General features: G+C 47.2%; 2 protein-coding genes across 4 annotated transcripts in view; both read right to left on the bottom strand.

The window, feature by feature from the left end:
• The window catches only part of GAB2 (GRB2 associated binding protein 2), a 97395-nt gene extending 86190 nt beyond the window's left edge, over nucleotides 1-11205 (bottom strand). Inside the window, exon 1 of the mRNA XM_083848854.1 lies at nucleotides 8727-11205. The gene's annotated coding sequence lies outside the window, so the exon portion shown is untranslated. The remainder of the gene's footprint in view (nucleotides 1-8726) is intronic.
• A 148-nt stretch (nucleotides 11206-11353) lies between these two features.
• The window catches only part of NARS2 (asparaginyl-tRNA synthetase 2, mitochondrial), a 50960-nt gene continuing 41837 nt past the window's right edge, over nucleotides 11354-20476 (bottom strand). For 2 of the 3 annotated variants that reach the window (XM_083848911.1, XM_083848912.1), the window contains exons 13-14: nucleotides 19212-19238; nucleotides 11354-12172 (exon numbers count right to left, since the gene is read on the bottom strand). In XM_083848911.1, coding sequence (XP_083705037.1) covers nucleotides 12028-12172; nucleotides 19212-19238 — 172 coding nt within the window. In that variant the 3' untranslated portion in view covers nucleotides 11354-12027. Of the gene's footprint in view, nucleotides 12173-12816; nucleotides 15322-19211; nucleotides 19239-20476 lie in introns of those variants that run through there. The other variant, XM_083848913.1, reaches the window with a different exon arrangement.

The following is a 20476-nucleotide window of genomic DNA, read 5'->3' as shown; positions in this document are numbered from 1 at the left end:
GAGATGAGGGTGTCAGAGGGGTAGCAAAGGGAAAAAAATGCCCCCCCAAAAAACCCCAAACCAAACCAAAAACCCAAACCCCAAAACAACAAGAACATCGTCAACAACAAAAACCCATCAAACCAACACGAAAATCAACAACAGCAAAAAAAACCACGAAGCCAAACCAAACCAATAAACCACGGCAGCGGGTTGTAGCAACCCCCCCCCCCCCCCCCCACCCTGAGGTAAAAAAATAATAATAGCAATTGAGGGGAATCGATGAAAGCCTCATTTCTTATTTTTATTTTTTTCTTATTGATTTATCAGTAACGGAGCAGCACCCGCTGGAAGGGGATCTGCCTGCCACCGGAGGACCCTTGTGGGGACCCGCCGTGTTTGGAGCTGCCGCGTGCGGTGCCCCGCTGGGATCAGCTCTCCCCTTCCACATCGGGAAACGCTGCGGGTTCGGAGGGGTGCCCCAAGCCCTGGCCAAGGTACAATGTCCCTCTGCAGCCCTGAGAGTGGGATCAGGCTCTACCCTTCCTTTTGCTCCATCCTTAAAAACAAAACCCTGGGTATGGCACCGGTAAAAGTTGTTTAGTCCCCGAGTCCCCTTCACACTGCACCTGTTTTGTGGTGGTGGTTTTTTTTTTTAAAGGAAATACAAACTCCCAGACCTGCCTCTCTACGACAGCTCTGCCCCAAACCTGCTTGGGCACATTCAGTCATCCCTCCCTGCCTCAATTTCGCTGCCTTTCTGTCAGCTTGTCCAACCTCCGTGGGCAGGGACGGTCTCTCCTGGCGTGTTTGTGCTGTACCTGGTGCAATAACAGCTCCACGCTGGCTGGGTGCTCTGCCTATGACAAAAACCAATATATAAGGCTGCTCGAGCGGGGATCTTGCGTCACAAGCAGTAATTACAGCTCGCAGTCACTCTGGGAGGGAGGTATGGCACCTTTGTGCAAGCTGGGGACACAGCAGTTAGGCCATACGTTGTTTATCAGCTTTGCGAATATCCAACGGCGGGGAATAACCCCTTGAGGAACGAGGATATAATTTGTGAGGAATGTTTTTTTTTTTTTCAAAGCTTTTTTTTTTTTTTTTGCCAGGTTAAAAGAAAAAAAGAGAAGCTTCAACCTTTTCACTGCCCTGATCCTGTTCCTGCAGGTGCCAGCTATGATCAGAGCAGCCCGCACACCCCGGCCATGCCTCACTCTATGTGCTGGAGCTGCACCAACGCACGCTGCGGGACAGCCCCCGTGTTACATCCATGGGGGAAACGGTGTCCTGGTGACCCTGTGCTCTGATCCCAACCTGAGAGACCTTCCCAAATTCCAGCACTCCTCCAGGGAGGCCGGAGACCTGCCATGGGTTTACAGAGACCTGACCGAGAGCAGAAGATCGCGATTAATACGCAGGTATCATGCAGAGCCACTCCGCGCTGTATGTTAATGATTCACGGGCTAGGAATTTGCTCGTACTGACACAGATGCAAAGTGGTATCAATTTTAAAACCAGTTGCGGAGAACCCCGTCTGCATTTTTATGTTAACAACTTTCCCCACGCAGAGCCGAAACACTTCATTTGGGCCACGGCTGTTTAAAGCGATGCTCCGTAATGAGTATCGGGTGAATTGGAATGAGTTATTCTGCACGCTCCGTGACGGCCTTGGGGTTATTACCCTGCTCCCTGTCCTCTCCTTGCTGTCTGCTCATCCCCTGTCCTGAAGCCCAGCTACTGACTTGGTTATATCACCAGATCATATTTGATCGGTGTCCAAAACACGAAGCATCCCCGGGAATTCTTTTTTTTCACGCCTCTGCTGATGCCTATTCTAAAAGCCTGCTGCACGCACCTCAGCTCGCCGGCCCTTTTGGGTGGGAAATGGGTTGCGATTTCTGCACCTGTAAGCACGCTGCCAGCTCAGACGTGAGACAGAAGCTCCGTGCAAAAAATCGCTCGAAACAAAGGCGCTCTGCGTGAACGTGCACGCCTAACCCCGCCACGGCTGCGCTCAGAGTGGGGACAGCGAGTAAATCCTGGCGTCAGGCGGCCAGATTACTCGTGACCCAATGCATGTCGTGCTACAGCGCCTTACAGCGCTGGTGCCACTGAAAGCGTTTGGCCAGGAATACAAATATCGCCCCGGACGCCTCCAGGAGTTAAAGACGATGCACGTCACGAACGCGGCTCCGATCTGGCAGCGCTCGCACGCTCCCAACAGTTTTACCAACTTCAAGCTGTTCCTCCAGCCGGCGGCGGGGGGAGGCTGAACTCGGGCTGGCCCCAGCTGACGGCGTAAATCTCCGGAGTCGGAGCTAACAGCCAGCAGCCTGGCGGAAAGCTGAGAAAACCACAGCCCTGTGTTGGAAAAAAACGCGCCGAGGGAGTCAGACGAAGCGATGGAGAAGCCGCCTCTGCCAGCGGGAGCGACCGGAGGGAGACAGCAGAATTAGGAGGCATAGCTAGGGAGGAATTAAGAGGTGGAGCGTAAGAAACCGTGTTCCTCGCACAAGGATGGGGTTCCAAGAAAAATCCCGTGTTTGGTGTGCTGGGATGCATGGAAAGGAGCTGCCCTTCCTCCTGCCGAAACCTTCCGGGGCTTTTTAATCACAGCCTTCACCGCGCTTCCTCGTTCTCGGCTGAAACCGAGATACACGTGTGAAAAAATCAGAACTTCTGGCAAACCGCAGTGCCCACCGAAGTCTCCTGCCGGCTCCCGATTTATTTCAATGAGCTGTGCCATCTGCTGGCCGAAGGGCGAGCTGCAGGCAGAGCACGTCCAACCTCGCATTGGGTTGCCGGTGCAGCGGGGAGGATGGAGGCAGGGGGCATTTCCTGGGGATTAGGGCCCAGCTGGCGGAATGCTTTGGGCTACTTACCCCAGCCAGGCTCTGATCCCTAGGAAATGCCCTGTACGGGGGTTAAAATAAACCTAAACACGCTGGGGGGGGGGGGAAAGAGGCTCTGAAAACCCGCCGCGCTGCCGGGTGCTACACGCCTGCTTTCCGATTCCGAGCGTACGCTCGGTCTCTTGAGATGCAGCTCCACGATGCGACCTGACTTTATCTTCACAAAACAGCTCCTGCAGCAGAGCTGGATGGAAGCGGCGCCTTTCATTTCGTCCAAACGTTTCAAGGTTAGGAAAAAAAAAATAGTAATTCCTCTCTTTCAAGAAGAACTGGAGCCTTTTCAAGCTTCCTACCCCGCGTAAAAGAGCACAGCAAGCCCCCCAAAACAGCCGGCAGTTGAAGCCAAACCCCAAGCCAGTCCTTCCCTTTGTTGATAGGCAGCAGCTCCAGCAGCTCTGGCTGCTTTCCATGAGCAGGGGGAATATTAGCACAGGATGCTCTGATCAGATAACGAGACAGTTTGAAGCATCTTCACTACAGTGTTCTGGCAAAGACGGGGGCACCGGAGCTCTGATGCCTTCGTAGAGACTCAAAAAAGGGAAAGAGGTGACTCGGGGGCCAGCAGTGCTTGAGCTGCACATGCACCCTTGGATTTGACGGTCCTGCAGTGATGGGAAAACAACGGGATGGGGATTAACAGGCCGCCCAGAGAGGGGCTGGGGGCTCCTCCTTGGTGCTGTGGCGCTGAGCCGGTGTCTGGATGCAGCCAGGGGATGCTTCCAGTCCTTGCACTTGAAGATAATTACACGGGTTTTCCTGCTCGGGAACCACGACCCAAGCTAAAGCCCAGTCCTGCTTCCCACACTAAACCGGACCGTTCGAAATAATTTTGCGGGGAGCTGAGCTGGGACAAAATGCTACCGAAATACTTCCGAAATTTGGGCCCAGACAGAAGTTCTTCACGCTTGGTCCTTCCCTCTGGGATGGATCAGAGCTCTTTAAGCAAACACCTGACCCAGATACAGTTTTGGCAGCGGCGTTTACCCCTTTTTCCCCCACTTGTGCTGTTTCCACCAAGGAAGAGCAGGGAACTGGGAATTTTCACATTTCCTTCGTTACCTTCTCAAGGCAGAAAACCATCGTAGCACTGCGTGGTGGAAGGAGCACCAGACAGCGCTGCAGACGTGGACGCTATTCTGATTTAAGCATAAAGACTGCTTCATCCTCATTTTTCCTCGTGTGACCACAACGGGAAGGACTCCCTCTGCGGACACGATTTGGCACAATGGGGCTTTGACCGCAGCCGGGCCCAGGGCAAGCAACCATAAAACAAATCATAATAAAACGAGCAGGGAGAAGTCTTTGCCCGGCTCCCCTGCCTGTTTACCCGAGCCTGGTATCCTCTCACATCCTTAGGCATTACTTCAAGAGCAGATGGTGCTCTGTGGTAGAGCAAACGAGCAATTATCCTCCTGACACCCCGCGAGGCCTCCCCGCATGCGATCGCAAGAAGTTACTTCACCCCAAGCTAAGAGCTGTTGTCTGGCTTTTCAGCATAATTGGATGTAATCAAGTTTAATTTGGTCGGTGCAGTAACTCTGAAGACTTTTGTAACTGGATTACTGTCGGCTCAACGGTCATGTGCCATTATATTTGCTGGTCAAAACAGAAGCCAGAATAAAAACAGATGCTTTCCCCCCTGCTCCTCCTTCCAGCGGCACCCCTCCAGGATATGAGCTCGCGCTGCACAGTCACGGTAATGAACTAAAAATTCTATTAGAAGAAGGAAGTCGTTGCTGTCATATTACATTCAGGCCTCTCCTAGAAAGTGTAAATTATCTACTGTATGTATCTCTGTTTGTTTACAGTTGTAGACCACGCACAGCTTAGAGCTAAAAATACTGGAGCACAGATCTACGATGCGCACGAGCTTTGAGGTGTATAAATCTGATTATCCTTACGGTACAGATAGGGGAACTCAGACCACGCGCAGGAGTGAACGAGCCCCTCAGGTCCCATTTTCTGCCACACATCACCAGCCAAGAGAAAGGAACAACAGAATGCGGTGTCTATAGCAGATGCATAGATCTACTGCAAGTAAGCCACAGGTGAGAAAGGCAAATGTAACTAAGCCAGCAGCATAAAGCCCTTATTTTCACACCTTCCAGCTCCTACTGCTATTAACTTACCCAAGCAGTGTGTGAAAGGCTGTTCTCATCATGCTTTAGGACAAATTTTGCAAATTCGAGACCCTGTGGACCCTCAGACGCTGAGATTTAAGACCCGGTGATATCCTCCTGACCGATGCTGAGGCCAGACAAATGGAGACCGAAATGTACTTTTTTAACAGTGAAAATGTACTTTTTAAACAGTGAAAATATTCACGGGAACAGCGCATGGAAGAGAGAGGATCTTGTGGTTTCACAGCACTGTAGGCTATTCGGAGGCATAGGAAACATATTATGTTCCCGGCTAAAACGCCTATTGTCAGATAGGCGCCTCCTAAAAGTCAGCTCAGTTTTGAATTGCAGATAAACCATAAAAAGACCAAAGTGCAAAGAGACTTCTCCAAGATCAGCGGCAAAGCGACGTCTTCAGCTCCCAGTCCCAAATGCTGCGGAGCAGGCAGCCTCACGGCTGAATGCTGGTAGGCTGGAGATGCAGGCATACGCATCTCTGGTTTGGGCCAGATGGCTATTCTGAGTTTCTAATGATCTGGGAAATGAACGCTTCGTAATGTTGCATCTCGGAGGGCTCAGCACAAACTTTCTTCCAGTTTCCAAACCAGCACTGTTACAGATGGCACCAGATCTCGGGCGGGGATGGGAGTAACGCAGTGCTAAAAACTGCACGTGCTCCAAGGAGGCGGCAATGTAATCCTGCCAGGCAATCACCCGCCAAGTTCATTAACAAATACGCTCACGGAATGGAATCAATACCTGCATCTCATACTTCCTAAATCACCATAAACAACAATAATTTATTAACACCATTAAAAATGGCATATGAAAGCGTTTTTAAGCCACTGCATAAGCCGAGCCCTCAGATTTCATTTGCATTGTACTTTGGGTTGAGTGAGTGGCGAAGTTCAAACACATGGGGTTATTTATACGGAAAGCACACCCGTGCGTGTTTACGAAGAGGCACCCAAGGCACACACTCGCCAGCACTTCGCTGCTGTGCAGAGCCCCTTCTGTGACGCACCGCATGCTGTTGGGCAAGCCCGAACGCACGTGGTGGTTTATTTACATTAAACAACTGGAGAGGTCACTTCAAGTGCTTCACGGGGATGGCATCGCGTGACTCCAGCCCGGCAGAACGAGGCCTCATCAGCAGAAACGTTTGCTTTACTCAGGCGGGGGAGCCTCAAAATCTAATTCTGACTTCACTTCCCTCCGTAGGCTCTGGCAGGTCCCTTCATCTGTCCCTGACTTCCCTGCGCTCACCTTGAGCATCATTTTTCTCACGGCTGCATGGAAAGCCCTGCTAGCACGGACACGGAGGCCTTGGAGTTGTCTAGGGTGGGTGTTCAGCTGTCTCCTGCTTCCAGCAGCAGAGCAGCAAAGCTGAAGGACACACGGAAGATGGGAGACCTGCATCTCAGAAAAATGCGCATCAGAAGCCTGCTTCACGTGGCTTAATCTGGCTTAATTACAACGCCAAGCATTTGGAGCCTGGGATCTTCAAAGGGCCACGAAGAGTACTGAATTAATGCTAAAAAAAAAAATCACTTTGGAAGTAAAGACACCATAGAATTACTATTACACTGCCATCGTGTCTGTGAAATGAAATTATTTTCCCCCGTGGCTGGAAATCTAGCATCTCTTGGAATTCATGGCTGATCGTACAGAAGCGTCCAATATAGAAATGTGTTTACGTGGTTTGTCAAGGCTACCTTCCAGACCACACTGAGAGTTCCTCGGAGCAATTTGTGTCTTGTTTGCCAGCAACCCATATGGTTCGTTACTTCTGAAACTCTAGGCCTCCGTTATTACAGCATACGTGAGTATCGGTACATTAATCTGCTGAAGACAGTAAGAAAGATATACAGCTCTTGGTGAAGAGCAAAAAGCAAGAGCAGGCTTTGCAAAGAAAATTAAAAATGTACTCTGTTGGCTCCCTCAAATTATTCAGAAAAAAAAAAATCAATTGTAAGAGTAATAAAAATAAACAGCAGCACTGTGAAATCCGTATTGCTCTATCTGAAAGGCCTCGGGACGTACAGGGATAGATAAAAATCACTGAAGCACAGTCTAGGATCTTAGAAATGCCAAAAATGCGTTTGAAATCGGATCGGTTGCAAACATCCTGCCTTGCTTCTGGTGTGGCGGTGCACCCAAAGGCGGAGGGGAGTCTTGTGGGGAGGCAGTGAGCAAGGACTCAGTCTGTTTGGGTCAGTTCCATGGTTCTGCCACATTCCTCGAAGAAGCTGCTTAATTGCTCCATGCCTCGATTTCCCGCAGTAGAAGTGTCAGCAGTAAGAGCAACAAGGATCCCGAAGTCATTTCACCCACATTTCACCCAGAATCGAGCCTACAGTTTTTGACAGAGCTAGTTTAAGTCCTTCAGATGGTCTCACAGTCTTGCCCCACTCCTGCCCTTCATGGGAAAGCTCTCCCTTCGCAGCATCTTTCCCTAACCTCGCGCAGCAGACATTGAGACCCAGCTGCAGGACAGATAAGAATACATGTCACGGCAGCAATAAAGCAATGGGAGCCGTAATTTCTTTGAACTCTGGGTCAAACTTCTTGTTAGCCAAGTCTATAAGAACTCGTACAGTAAATTACATACGTCTCTTTACCAGCAGGATCGTAAAATAAAACTTTACAATCCTTCTGAAGGTCAGGGCTCGGCAAGAAACTATAAGATAAAACAATAAATTCACCCCCGAGACCAGTTTTCGTGGCTTCTCTAGCTTTGGTTAGATCTGAGGAAATTAGGACTTTGACAATCTTTATACAAAATCTTTCTTATTTCTCCTTTGGACCCATCTCCCAGCTCTCCCTAACGTAAGACAGAGGCTGAAACAACAGTAACAGCAAGTGTTACTGGTTTCAGCAGCAGCAAAGTCTCATTTATCTCTATACCCACATTTAATGGGAACAATGACCAAAGTGTTTCTTGGCAAATTAGTCCCTTTCTCCCCCGAAAGAAAAACACACCTATAAGCTATTTCCAAAACAATCAATATTAGTCCAGCAAACGAAACTGTACGTTAAATTTCCCATCAAAGTCTCGGCACTCCCTCGAGTGATGCTCTGTAAATTGCAACTGCTATTGAACAAACTGGAAAGAAGACCGCTGAGCTGGGCACCTCGGTGCTTCTCCCTCCTGTCTGGGGGCTTGAATGGAGGTAAGCCAGCTACAAACCCTACGCCAGCCTGGTCTGCTGACTCTTTAAGATCTGTCTGAGGGACAGACCTTTATTTCTGGGACTGTGTAAGTTAATACAGCAGCCCAAGATCCGGACACTGCCATAGTAACTCAACATAAATCCTAAGGAGAACAGCAATCTCTGCTGCTAGCTAAGGAGCACGTGTTTGCTCTCCTGGGAAGCCTGAGACGTGGTTCCAGTTCTGTGGGTATGATTTTCTTAATTAGATCCTGCCCATAAAAATCTTAAGTTAAGGGATTATCTGAGGTTCTCGCAAGCAAAACCAGAAGCCTTCCTTTAAACGTTCTACTGAGAGGCTGGCGTTTGGCTGCGTGAAGTTTACGGCCCTGCTGTTTTATTCCCGGAGGTGTTGCTCTCCCATCCCTCTGCCCCAGCGCTGCAAACACAGGCACAATAATCGATGACGCCGATTCTTTCCTCTGAAACTCAAAGTGAGGACAAACCCGAAAAGAGGCAGCGCCGGCTGCCGAGGAACTGAAACTGCAAAAATTACTTACCGAGAGGATGCTAGCAGAGATCGTGCTGGTTACCTGGCCTCGAGAGCCGATTGCTTACAGTGCTGAGAACACCCCAATGCGAGCTACTGTGCTGTGGGTTCAGCTAAGGGATGAGTCCTGCGTGCAAAGAATAACAGCTTTTTATTTCAAGAAGTGTCAGTTTTTACCTGGCTTCGACTCTTGCCAGAGTGCAGCCTCTAAGCAGAGAAGTAGCAAGGAAATGGCTTCAATCTGTGAAACTCTCGGTGCGTTTCCCTGCCTACATGTCCCAGAGGAGCGACCTCCCCTGTCCTCCCGCTTAACTTCCTTTTCGTTCCGGGCCAGGAGCTTCAGAGGAAATAGATGGCATTCCACATGGAAATCCCAGAGAAAACACGTTGCATTCCTTGGCAATCCCAGCCGGTGTTACATACACGCAGCTCGAGGGGAACAACGCTCCCACCTCGCTGGGTACCTGCGAATCGAGCCGCTCACGAGACCATCGGTCATGGCATTAACCCCAAGCAGTATCATCGCACACGGGGTCTCGGCCCCTACCTTCTCCTCTCTCCCACCTTTAGGCAATGCCCCTAAGGACAGCCCTGCCAACCCGCCCAGCATCTTGGAATGAAACAGAAGTACGTGCACAAGACGAGGGAGGCTGCTCTGCTTGGACACGCAGTCGGGAACGTGCCAAGAAGCGCGCCCTTGCCACATCTTGCTTCAAAATCTGCTGTCCTACAATGGCTACAACCAGGAAAACAAAACAAAATAAACCCTCTGACATTGCTTCATACACCTACCTACCCAAAGGTTCAACCTTTTCCTTCTGTCCTTCAACGATCTCTTTATCGAGGTGAAGAATGGAGGGCGGATCACACCAGCCCTCGGCTCTTGCAAGCTGTCACCTCATGCAAGGCCTCGATAACCTGTTTGAAACACTTCTGCCATCCTTCCCGGTAACTCGTGACTCACCCCACATCATCCCACGGCTTCTGGGCACCTGCCATTGTCTTCTCTTCTCCGCCTTGTTTTTCACCTGCCACTCTTTAGCCCCACCCGGCCCGTCAGATCTGGTATCTCACGGCATGGCCAACAACCTCCTGCACCTTCACAGGGTGGCCAAAAACCTCCTGCATGGGTGCTGACAACAATCTGCTGGTGCCAAACCCAACACATCCACCCCAGAGCTGCCGCAGGGATCAGAGCCGAGCTGACAGGGGAGATTTTGCCATCCATCTGCTCTGTTTTTAAGAGCTGGGCTTTCGGTTCAGGCACTCTCCTTTACAGCAGAACCAGTGGCTGAGGCTCTCAGTAAGGACACCTGCTAGCTGCAGGTTATTTAGGAACGTGGCATGGACGGGACTGTTGGCGGCTGTACTTTTTCCACATCTTTCTGCTGAGAGAATTCCAAACCAGAAATGCCAGCGATGGCATTTAGGACGGCTCCTTCAAATGGCAGATAGTTCAAATGCACAAAGGCACTCGGGCGTCTTATGCAGGAACTTCTCAGCGGTTTCAAAGGTGCTCGAACCCTTCCACGGAACCAGACTTACCACCTCGGGCTGTACCAGGAAACACAAACCAGCAAATGCACGGTTAACACCTGCCTAATCAAGCAGACGAAGGAGAAAATCTTGATATGCAAGGGATACCTCCGGGACTGCAACAAACAGCCCAAAGCAATGACCTCGCGGTGATCTTGTTTGCACGATCATTATACATAAGAGGCCCAGCCATGGACCAAACTGAAACACGGCAGGTGCCACGTTACATAAATCTGTATTTTTAGGTGCTGCAGGTGCAGTATTACGCAGCCTCACTGCAGAGAACCGGGACCGTGACGCTACCAGCCCAACGCTATTTGATAACTGGTTTTCAATCTCTTTCATCTACTCGGCAGAAAAGTCTTCGGGGCTGTTCTGCAGCCACTTCACGTTCCGCGTGCCAATTTACACGGGGTTCATTAGCAGTAAGGCTGTTACTTTGCTTTTCCTTCTTTATATATATATTGTTTTGACTGCAGCTGTCTTGGGCTCCACAGTAGTAAGCACTATGCAAATGACCAGTTGCTAGATGGTGCTAATTTAGAAGGGAAGAAGGATGCTGGAAACCCTCAGTTCAAGTCCCAAATAAACCACTTGTTTCCAGTTGCCTTGGCCAAGTCACTTGATCTGCCCTTAATTCTGTTTTCAAAACAGGAATGAATATTTCTTTACCTGGCAGGGAAGCTGAGAGCATAAACCCATTAAAGACTGCAAGGAGTTCAGATCCTACCGTGATAAACAATTACTTAATACATATGCAACGGCTGGCAGCATGTGTTGGTTGTTCCAAAATACACACAGAACTGCTCGGCCAGATGAACACATCAGATATTTTCTCGACGACAAAACAGCAAAGCAACAACAACAAACCGCCACAAAACTGCAAGTTGGCTTCAGAGGGATGAGCGTGCTCTCATCTAACTGAACGTTTCCTTCTGCTGTGAAGGCGTGCTTGCTCGGGTGCCCAAAGCAGGCACCTCCTGCAGAAGCCGCGTAACCGATTCGGGTCTACGCAGAAGGAAACATCAGCCAAAGAGGCTGGAGGAAACACCGTGATGCTGAGTGCCACGGCTTTCCGACAGAATAAGGAACCACGCAGAGTTACAAAACAGCCCAGTGTACACCTTTATTGATGATTCACAAAATCAAACATCGGCCATCTAATTCGCTCCGGCGGTTCCAGGACGACGTTTTTCCTTGCTAGGTCTGGCTGATTTTTCCAAGGTAAACAGGATTTGCTTTTAACTCGGGGTGGGGAGAATCACGCTGTACAGTTGTCATTTCGTAAGAGCAAAATGCATCCCAGCCGTGACAATACTTTGCAATTTTATAACACTCAATCTTCAAAGCGCTGTGCAGGCATTTAATTAAAGCCTATTAAAGCCTCACAGCAGCCCTGGCTCCCAGTCCCTTTCAGGTCACACCTCCTTATTAATATTTCACATGAAACCCCCGCTACCTCCCAACAATACTGATTCAGTACTCCCATCACTCGTGCTAGTCTCAGGAGAACCTTAACCCTTTAGTTAAGGGTTTATTTATTTATTATCACTCCTGAAATCACTGAAGACGTGAACTGCTATCAAATTAACCGCAGGTATGCTGCCATCATCTCACCAGAACATGTATTATTTTCAGTAAGCCAGTATTAAGTTCACGGAGAGCTTCGTGATACAAAAATCCTCTGCATTTCCCACTAAAACGCACCGTCCCATGCCCACGTTACGTACACATGGCGACACCAGCAGTTTGCTCCCCTCGAGTCAGCTGCTGAGCTACAGCAGACAGGAGTGAGGGAACCTGGGGAAAGGAATAACGTCTTTGATGTTGTCAACTCCCAAGATGTACTGCAGGTAGCGTTCAAAGCCCATCCCGAAGCCTCCGTGGGGAACCGAGCCGAATTTTCGGAGGTCGAGATACCTGCGATTTAAAGAGACAGTTACGCTTGCAGCGCGTTTATGCTGATTTAATTACAGAGAGCTTTTTATCTAGGCTTTTCTTTTCCATCTTAATTACTTCTCCTTGCCCCTAACCACTGTGGGGTTCTGCCAACACAGCCGGGACAGGCCAGGGGTGGGAAGAGGTGTGGCTCCCCGACAGGCAGAACTGTATTAGCAGAAACCCCAAGCGTAAAAGCATTTAAACCAGCAGAGCTACGCCTTGCCGATACGCTAGAGCCTGTTTTGTTTAGGAACAAGAACTCATTTGGGTACAAAGCACAGCTTTAACATCACAGCTCCGCTCACGCTGAGAGCACCTCTGTAAGTTTGAATAGCTAAAATACCCCGAGTAGAGGCACGAGCCCAGGTCTGACAACACAAAACAGTTCCACCCTCAGAGATGGAGGAGCCCGCTCGCATCTGTTTAGCCCCCGTGCCATGCTGCTCTTGAAACCTGCCCTACAATAAATTCTTTCATTTTCTGTCGAGTCACCTTTTCAATAGCCTAAATCATTTCATTTCCAGTAATTTCTTCAGAAGACTATTTCTTGGCCCAAACAGGTCCTGCTGTCTGCTGAATTTTCCTTCAGACCTTCACTCTTCTTTTAAGGTAATTATGATAGCTTGTTTTTTTTTTTTTTCCCCAAATCGCTTTTACAGGCTGATTCATTTATTCCCCCAGCAAGTCAGCAAAAAATCTTGGACGTATCTTCTCCAAAAATGAGATCTGGAACAAGACATTTCATTTTCGAGAACAGTACCTGTCGTCAACAGAAAACTCAGCTCCCTGGTTTGGAAGTAGATATTCCAGATATTACAGAATCACGGAATGGCTCGGGTCGGAAGGGACCTTCAAGCCCATCCAGTTCCAACCCCCTGCCATAGGCAGGGATGCCACCCACTAGATCAGGTTGCTCAGGACCCCATCCAACCTGGTCCTGAACACCCCCAGGGATGGGGCACCCCCAATATATGGGTGTCAACAACATTCAGGAGCTTCTGCTTTAGAGCTCCCCAATGCCCTGCTGGATTTCACCTGCTGTGATACACAAGAACTAGGTGTGCAGCTATAAAACGTCACCAACAGTTTTATTTTAATAGGAGTGAACAACGTCTCAGCGGGTTTCTTCTTTTATGGGGCCACTTCTGAGCCTGCTGAGGCCACAAAGATGTTATTCTTTATATGAATGCCCTAGTAGGGGATCGAGTGGCTGCACATGTATTACGTGCTTTTAATCTTGAATGAATATTTTATCATCCCCGTTTAAAAATGCAAGTAAATATAAATATATAAGCAAGTATTCTTAAATACATATGCATATAATTATATACTAATAATTTAATATACAAATACATAAATAATACATATAAACATGCATATTGAATTATACATGCTTATACTATATCATATAATTATATACTATGTAATTACAATATTATATGTTATGTATTAAATTATATATTGAATATATTTAATAAAATAGATAGTACTAGGTTTGGCTGGGATTATTTTCTTCACAGTAGCTCGTGCGGTTCTACACTCTGGATTTGTGATAAGAACAGTGTTGATAACACCTTGATGTTTTAATTATGGCAGAGCAATGCTTACACAGCATCAAGGTCTCTTTCTGTTTCTCCCACCAGTGAGGAGGCTGGGGGGAGGCAGCACAAGGAGTTGGGAGGGGACCCAGCCAGGACAGCTGACCCAGCTCACCAGTTTTCACACTTTTGCCTTTCTGATCCTCTTCCCCATCCCACTTAGGGGGAACAAAGAAGTGTCTGTGTGGGGCTTAGTTGCCTACCAGGGTTAACTGACAATATATATATGTATTTATTATGTTTATATAATACATGTATGAATTAACTTAATAATACATAAGTACACTTAATATGTAAGTACACATAAATACGTATGTATTATATATCTTGCTTGTATTTTTATATATAATTAGATACACATTTATATTTAAGTGTATCTGCTTGCCTTTCCATTTGCTTCAGGGTTTTGGTGGTTTGCAGCCTACATGTTAACAGCATGAAGCCAAAGTAACGCCACCGATCACCTCTCCTTGCAAAACAGAAATACACTCTCCGACAAATGGCTAAGCCTGCAAGACATTGCCCTGGCAGACTCAGTTTGACAGTAAGACTTTTATAGCCGAAAATATTATTTTTTCTTGCAGTTCATTAACAGTAGTTAAAATTTGGGAAGCCACATATTACAGTCAATGCAATCTCTTTTTTTTTTTTTTTTTTTCCACAGGGCTCTTCCTCCTCCGCTCCGCTGCCTAAGCAGTAAAACCAAAAGCAGAACTTCCTACCTCTTCCTAGCGCTGACCCACGACAGTTATGCCTGCACTGCAAGCTGAACAGCAGGCTCAAGAGAGGGATATTTGTTGTCTGGCCCCTGGGGCCCACAAGCTTTCTGTCTGCACGTGGTGGTCTCCACCTTAACCCGCTTCATGCAGACCGCAGTCATAAGAATTTGGGTTTCCACTTATAAAACCGGATCTGCCTCCAGGGAGCTCTGCTTTGCAACTTTTCAAGGGTTTGCAAGGAAGATGACGGGCAAATCTGATGCTGAGGGTTGTGACTTGTAAAATACGAAAGGCCTCCTAAACGTGAGGGATTTGAGTGCTGCCCACGGCACATCAATCTGTCCCCGCTCCGTAGTTCTGAGCTGACCTGGCAAAGCAGCTGGTGACAACTCCAGCAGCAACTAGCAATTTAAACAACAGCACAAACACTGCTGATGACATCAACGAGCATATCTCAGCCCGTGCAAAGAGAGTTGAGACCACGCCTAGCACCTTTTCTTCCCTTTTGCTGGCAAGAGAGTTTACAAAGTCATCATAAAGAGATGAAGTAACTCAGCTTCTTCCAGATGAACAATAATAATAAATTCTACCCTTGCTTATCCAGGGCTTTCATCTGTAGATCTCAAAGCACTCTGAGAAGCCATTTTGGCAAAAGGACCGAAACAAAACCCATTAAAGTTAATAGAAAAAGTCCATTGAATTAAACGTGCTGAGGATCAAGCCTGTGAATCCTTCCTGATGACTGTGCTTAGACGAAGCAAAGGAATTGAGAAATTTTCCATTCTTCCCAGATGAAAGAAAAAGTAACTGCCTGCAGATGAAAAGAAAAATCCCTTTAGGCTGGAAAATGTTCCCTGAGGTTTCCTTCATTCAATAATCTCCAGACATTGGATGTTTCTCACCTCAAAAACAGCCATGAAGTAATCTAGCTGTTTCTCCCAGTGCCTCATACTTATGAGGAGGGATGAGCCCCCCATTGGCAACTGGGGGGCCATGCGACATTATTCTACAGGGGGAAATAAGTTTATGTGACCCCAGCTAGCCCCTGAGTTCATGTTCAGGACCTGGAGGACTGGTTGCACTTCTGAGATCCGAAACTTACTAAAATATGTGCTGCAACAACATCCCCTGGCAGTGAATTCCACGAGCTTGTTATGTGCCAAGTTAGAAAAGCATTCCCTTTTATCCCTTTAAAAACCTATATCCTTTTACCATCATCGTGAAATCCTGTGCTGCACAGCAAGGCCCTATGAAGAACAGCACTCTCCTAGTGACCATTCATAAAGCAGAATGTATTCTTTTCAGTCTCCTTTCAAAACAAATACAATCTTGATCTTTTATATAGCTGTCTTGTTATACTGAAGCCTCCGCAGCCGGTTAGAAGAAAGTACAGCCAAAAGAACAAAGGCACTGCAGTCCACGAAGCGGAATATTCTACTGGAAGAAAAAATACACTGAGGAAAAAATACGGGTAATGAAAAACTGCTAGTGAAATGAGATGACATTTGCAGGACCGTTTGGTTAAATGTTTCAGGTAATGAGCATGCAAAGTACCGACAGGTTTTGGTGATGGGTAAAATGCTGTCTTTGGTTCCGTACAACTTCTGCTCTGCTACAACTTTTTGGGCATCTTCCAGCGATCTTCCAGCGCTTCCGTGTTCTCACCGGAGAGGCAACAATAGGGTCAGGCTTCTTCCAAGGAGAGCGATGGTTTTTCCTGCTTTCACTGGGCTCTGGAGGGGGTTCAAGGAGGATATGAATGCTGTGACTGCCCATCGATCTGAAGTGGCTCACCAGTCCTGCTGTTTCTTAAGTCCTCTCCTTTCTACCTTGCCACAGAAGAACCCAACAGAATGCTCTGACGTTAGAATCACAGAATCATTAGGGTTGGAAAAGACCTCCAAGATCATTCAAGCATCAAAGACAATTATAAATAAGAAAGGCCAAGAAGACTGAAGCTCAATATTCACCATCTAGGGCAGGAACAGGCCAAGATGACACAGTAATATCCATTCTGAGATAGCAGATAACATCTGCCCTCGTGCTATGTCCTTTCACCAGCATTACCCTGTAAGATCAGAAAGGCAGCTGGACTCCGTAGGGTTCAGTACGAGGCCATCTTCTCCATTCGTGCACCTGATGACAATGTGAGTAAGGAAATGGGGGCTTATAGGTAGAAAGACCACCTGAAATGCTGCTCAAGCTGATGGGTATGAGGACATGTTCATCACAAAGAAGTAAAGTTTTGTTATTGCGCGTGCTAAGTTGGCACTTGGAGTCTGCGGGCAGGATCAGGCCCTGTTTGTAAGGCAATGCACTCAGTGCCCTACGGTCACAGAGAATTCAGGCTTTGCCCCGTGGAGCTAACAGCCTAAACTGGCAAAGAACAGCAGGAAAGAGGCACAGAGGCAGCAAGTGACTTCCCAGGGTAAACTCTGACCACCTGACTTTCCCACCTCACTTTCACAGACCTCTCAGCCTAGCCAAGATCAGCATCTAGAGCACGGAGCTCTTTTTTATCTACAGTTCAAGGGAAAGGGTGTGAAAATAAGATAAAGTTACTGCAAAGTCAAGCCAGATACTTCCCCAGCTCATATTCTTTACGGAAAGAAACCTGCACAACAGGAAAGATGTACTGAACTGAGGAAGATTCAGAGCAGTTTGGCTATGTTCATTTATCTGCTTCTTTGAAAAGCTTTCTAGAAGACAGGAATGGGCAGAAGCACCACAAGTCATCAGTTGCCTCTTCGACCGATGATTCCCCCACAAGCAAGGAAGTCTTGAAGCCACGAATAGAAGCAGCGTGTCCCAAAATATCCTCAGAGATAGAGAAGAAAACAGGCAGAAACTGAGATATGGCATTATATAGGGGATTTCAGAAGGGACTACATCTTACACAGCTGCCCATTCAGAAGTTAGCAAATATTATACTTCAAAAGGAGTGACTCAGCTGTTCTCAGAAGAGTTTGTGTGCCAGCTTCGGAGACCGAATTCAATCACTGAAATGGAGGAAATTAATTTCAGTCTCTCCTGCCACTTTCATTGAGAAGATGGATGCTGGCAAACCACCCACCTCTTTTCTGGCAGATTCTGGACCAAGAGGCCAGTAGGAACTGCACATCTCCTGCACCTTCCTAGCACACCAGACTCTGCTAAGGCAGGGTCTTCAGTCGGTTTCAATCCTCTCTGGGAAGCTGCATCATCCACAATGGCGTGGAGGGAAAAGGGGAGCAGAGAACGTCCAACATGAGATTGCAGGAGGAAGGAGTTTCCAAAATTTCACTGCTACGTATGACATGAAACTGAAAATGGGTGATGGGCAACGTCTTAGTCTTTCCTTCACACGCGGCGTAAGGCAGGGCTGAGCTGTCTTAGTAGTGCTGCAAGGCTCCCTGCTACCGAGCACCAAGCTTTCTCAGGTTGAATCTCAGCACCTAACCACACAACCGATTGATGATCTTTGGTCAAGACAATCCTTCCCTCTCCAGCAGGCCCAGTATTTAATTACCTACATACGTTAGAGTTGCTGACTATGCTCCTCTAGAGTATCAGGTGCTGTTCAGAGTTAGGAAAAAAACGACCATCCCAAGTACCACCCAGATCCTGGGACTTCTCTGAGTGTTTTATACGAGCTCCAAGGGGGCAACTAGGAATCAGAGCATGCTAAAAGGATTCAGCTTGACTGCTACACCTTACACAGGCACACTGGACATGTTAACAGCTCTCTTCCAGCAATTTCACCTGAGAACACGGACAGTTAAACCGTACGCCTGTCTAAAAATATTTCCTGTAAACAGAAGCTACGGGCTCAAAGACATTCCAGAAAGAAACCTTCACCCTATGCTCTGGCTTTGATGAGGTGATACGGTGTATTCTGACCCATAAATGCAAATAATAAAGGAAGACATTTCATTCGCCCTGTTTGCAAATGGATGATGTGTAAAGGACTGACAGGCATTGAGCTCTTCCTAAGTGATTTCATTATTGTGGGAGGAGGAGAGTGGAAGAATCTACTCCTGCTGCTTTTTTCAAGGCAGTCTCCCTAATGAGCATTCCAAATACCGAGGAGTATTTGGATACACTCTTCTAAATTTAAAATTCTCTGCAGTATCATCCTCTCAGGAGCTATGACCGAGTACATACCAAGAAACACTTGTCAAGAGGGGCACTAAAATCCTGTCATTTTAATGGGCTGCACTGTTAATTCGAAGGTTGTTCGGTCTCCTTAGCAGGACAGTTTTAATTGCTTCAATGGATTTGTTAGGGAAGGTTTTTCGACCCAACTGCCCTGTCAATTGTAAAAGGAGTTATTCATGGAGCTGTTAAAGGTCACAAATTGCTTGTGGTTCTGCATCCTGTTTATCTCATGTGATGGCGGATGGAATCTATTCGGCTTGGAACACAGTTTAATGATTTAATACCACTGATGAGTTGTAAATTAATCCACTTCATGCCATCCTGAAAGGAATGACCTGTGCTGTCCATGGACAAATTGGGAAGATAAACTATGTAGCATTAGATTAAGTTTGTTTAAATGAACTGCCTGTTCCATTTAGACTGGCAGCGATGGCAGGACAACTGGGCCAAGAAATGTCCCCCTCAAGAACAGAACCAAAAAAAAAAAAGAAACAAAAAAAGAAACAGTTGTTTGAAGAACCTCAGAAAAAGAAATACAGCTTGCAGATCAAGATATTGTCTTACCATTGGTAGGCATCTGAAAGTCCTAATCTGTGGAACAAAAAGAAAAAGCCTCGTAAGTAAAGGAACACAACAGATCTTCAGGAGCAGCGCTTGCCTAGAAGGCAATACTATGAGGGAAGGGAGGCTCTCATGATTAAACTCAGTCCAAAAAGGAAAGGCAGGAAGTTAAGGGAAGGCATGATCGGTGGCTGTCAGCTCTGGCACTTGGTAGACATCTCAAACAGATTCCCAACATGCTCCTTAAAATGCCAAGTTTGTTTGTAAACATACAGGGTCGATCCCAACTTCATGCAAAAACTTCTGCGCATTCTTAAATTAAGGCAAATCAGTAAACTCTGCTTGTGAATTTTTGGAGAGAGCAGGCCTAAATACTAAATTTACATGCAGCCAAACTCACTTATAAATGAGTAAAAATCTCTTCACATGTGCAGCTATGGAATGATGCAAATTTTCCCCTTTCTTAGTTCACAAAACCACTAAAGATGCCATGGATTTCATAACGTGTAAAACCATTAAATAAAAATAGTTTCGGTGAAACTACTAAATAAAACCGTGGCTTTTCCTAATTGCCACCAGTGGTACCTCCCCCTTTTCCTGTCCTGGCAGAAACTGAGCAAAGTTGATGTTTTTTTCCCTCATTTCTCTCAACACAAACAAAAACATCTGTAAGCAAAATGAGCCCATTTCGCTGATCTTCAGTGCACTGCAGCAGTCCCTGTAGGACTTGTAGATCTGCTGCAAGAAGTGTGCATGAAGAGCCAAGAATCCAGCTATCTCTCTAGTTATGCTGGGTCGGCAGGAATTTAAAGAATTTAAAGGCATTAACAAAGTATTTTGACTCAGCACCTCAGATCCTGAGCACTCAAAACTGAGAAAAACATGTAATAAGTATTATTATTTTTCCATGTATTTCCATCTTCAGTGCAGAGCTGTACTTTAAGGTCACTGTAGATACACCATTTGTAGCTTCAAACGCTTTCTGTGTCTTTCCTGCCAAACAAAAAAGTCTGGCTTTAACCTTTACAGGGATCCCTCCTCCACCTGCACACCTGGGGGGCTGAGGACTCGGGATGTCACTGTCAAAACCGTCAAGTGCAGCAGGCAACACTGTACTTTGCTTCCGATGGAGTGTGCCTCCTTCTGGAGAGTTCCTAGGGAGAGGAACAACAAGCACAGGGAGGCCCTGCAGGGAATAATATCATCCTCCGCTGCAAACTGGGAACCAGCATCCCAGTGATTTAATTGCCCTGTCTTTCGCTTTCATT

Source organism: Anser anser (genome assembly GCF_964211835.1).
Source record: "Anser anser genome assembly, chromosome: 1".
In the NCBI taxonomy this organism is placed as follows: Eukaryota; Metazoa; Chordata; class Aves; order Anseriformes; family Anatidae; genus Anser; species Anser anser.
Note: the sequence above shows the minus strand (reverse complement) of the source record. Positions and strands in the feature narration are given on the sequence as shown.